This window comes from Odocoileus virginianus, unplaced genomic scaffold, assembly GCF_023699985.2.
Source record: "Odocoileus virginianus isolate 20LAN1187 ecotype Illinois unplaced genomic scaffold, Ovbor_1.2 Unplaced_Contig_44, whole genome shotgun sequence".
In the NCBI taxonomy this organism is placed as follows: domain Eukaryota; kingdom Metazoa; phylum Chordata; class Mammalia; order Artiodactyla; family Cervidae; genus Odocoileus; species Odocoileus virginianus.
Window position 1 is genome coordinate 56,754 of NW_027224361.1, and position 2,750 is coordinate 59,503.

At 47.1% G+C, this 2,750-nt stretch overlaps 1 gene segment (V, D, J or C); it reads left to right on the forward strand.

Annotated features, from left to right (window-relative positions):
- Positions 1-1,115: 1,115 nt before the first annotated feature.
- On the forward strand, positions 1,116-2,501 carry LOC110152951 (immunoglobulin heavy variable 4-59-like). The segment is given in 3 exon segments: positions 1,116-1,223; positions 1,306-1,742; positions 2,379-2,501. Coding segments are annotated over 3 exon segments (606 nt in total).
- The last annotated feature ends 249 nt before the right edge of the window (positions 2,502-2,750 follow it).

The window sequence follows — 2,750 nt, forward strand, 5'->3', positions numbered from 1 at the left end:
TCTCCAGCACTGCTGACTCAGAGGACCTCAGGCTCAGTCCAGGACACGGAGACCCTGGGCTCGGGAAAGCTGCTCTCAGTGGGGTTTTCAAGGGAACCTGCTTCCTGAGGAGGGACTTTCCTCTGACCATGCCGCCCTCACACTGCACGCCGTTCACTGTGAAGGTTTACCTCCAAGAACCATGCATGTCCTCTCACCCACTGTGGTGGGGACTATGTTTCCTGAGCTCCTGTCTCAAGGAAGGCACACAGAGAGGAAGAAATAAGCACTTGGAGGAGGAGGGAGTCTGTGCAGAGTGACCAGGGCACCTGCCCAGCATGTTGGAGCACTAGGAGCTCCCGGGCGCTGTCTGTCCTCAGTCCTCAGGAGCCTTGTGGTCCTCAGTGACCACCCTCAAGGAGTGGGTCCTATGGTTCACATGTTCCTGAAGACACTCAGTTGTGCACAGAAAAATGCAGGACAGCCCACTGCGCAAGTCAGCCATGCTGGGAAGACATCTCAGCAGAGGTGACTACTTCATCTAGAAAATTAACTGCATGGTTAGTATTTACCCCACCTCCAGAGATCTCTTGATTTTAAACTGTTTCAAATGAAGAAATGGTCTTGCCAGTTAAGGGATATAAAAAATCCTTTGGCGTTATGATGAATTTAAATTGTACTGAGTTTTATTTGAATTGAATGCAATTATCACATATTTTCCCTCCAATGTTTTAAAATCCTGTTCATGAACATAAGCTAATTCAGAAAGAATAAATAAGAATTTCTGACAACTATGCAGACCTTGAATCTGAGGTGTGTATTTGACAAATGAAGAGATGAACCTCCATGTGATTACTCTCTTTCCAAAATCTGTGATTGATATTTGATGACACCTTTTTTCCTGACCAGCCCTTCCACATCCTTTCACTGCTGGACACAGAGGCCCCAGGGAATTGGGTGGGGGACCCCAGGTGGGGGCTGAGTTCTCTGAATGAACAGTCAGCATCTTCCTCACAGGGGGAGCCCCAGAGACAGGGACCTCCCTTCACTACCTTCTGCTTTTTATGCAGAGGCCCCTCCCACATGCAAAGATCCACTCAGGTCACAGGGTGGAAACAAAGCACCAGGTCACTTAAATTCAGGCTCCTCCTCAGGCTTGAAGAGATTTCCGGGAGCGGTGACTCACATCTGCTCGAAGATGAGCCCACTGTGGACCTTCCTCTTCCTGCTGTCAGCTCCCAGCGGTGAGTGTCTCTGGATCAGACATGGGCACGTGGGGAAGCTGCATCTGAGCCTGTGAGTCACCGTGCTTCTCTCTGTCCACAGGGGTCCTGTCCCAGGTGCAGCTGCGGGAGTCGGGACCCAGCCTGGTGAAGCCCTCACAGACCCTCTCCCTCACCTGTGCTGTCTCTGGATTCTCATTAACCAGCCATCCTGTAGAGTGGGTCCGCCAGGCTCCAGGAATGGGTCTGGAATGGGTTGGTGCAATAGATTATAATGGAAACACATACTATAACGCAGCTCTGAAATCCCGGCTCAGCATCACCAGGGACACCTCCAAGAGCCAAGTCTCTCTCTCACTGAGCAGCGTGACACCTGAGGACACGGCCGTGTATTACTGTGCAAGAGACACAGTGAGTGGAAGTCAGAGTGAGCCCAGACAAAAACCTCCCTGCATGGGCGCCCAGGACCACCAGGGGGCGCTCAGGGCCCCCCACGTTCAGGACTGCGCCCAGGAGCAGGTGCCCCGGGGGCGCCGGGAGGTAACTCGTATTCGAATCTGCTTTTCTCGTCTTGCTCAGCGATTCCCTGGCAATCTCTTTTGTGTCCTCACTGTTCCATTATTGTGGTTTATATTGATTTCATAAAACCAAACATAGATTTTTTGTTTAAGTATAGTTGTTTGTTTGTATATATATGTCTGTGTGGAATATGTACCAACACACACATGTAGTCCAATACTCAGGAATTGTGTGTTTTCTCTGTTTTGTTTTTGTCTTGTCAGAGAGGCTCAATACAACTCTCAGGCTCATCGTCATTTTTCATGTGAGGCTAAAGTTGTCAAATCTTGTGAATGACCCAAGAAGTCCCAGGAAATCTTTAAATATTATATTTTGCTGTTTCTGTACATATTCAGTGAGAAGACACACCCTCCTGCTTTCAGTCTACCTTCACAAACACTTTGAATTCTGCAAGTTGTAGTGTTACAGACTTTAACCTGATGTCCCATAGGAAATTATCCTCATTATTCATGAATTATGTTTTTGCAAATTCACCTACTTGCTAATTTACATCTGTACCCCAAATTTGACCCCAAACTGGATGATGGCCTTCACCTACATCCATATCCCTCCCCTTCAGTAGCAGAGCTAATCTTCATTTCGTCTTGTCTCTCACAGGCTGGTTGTGGCCACTTTCTCTCGTTTAAGCAAGGATGTTGCAGGAATGTCCACAAGTCCATCCCAGCGACTGACTTAGTATACTGTGGAACCAATAAAAATAAAAAGTATCATGGAAAGTAAACTTTTGTACATAAAACAGATTGCCAGGCATTTCAGTAGCAAAAATGAGATTACTTAGGACCAACTGAGAATTGCAAATTGGAGTTGCAATCATAATGAGTCATGTGCAATTCCCCAGTAGAAGTGGAGAGACTGTCTTTTGTATCAAAGTAAAAAGTGAGGTGGGAGGGCTCTTGTAACTAAAACACTGTGGTTTTTATTAGCTGAGTTTTTGCCAGAAAAGAAGAGGTAACTTTGTTCTTGTTGGAT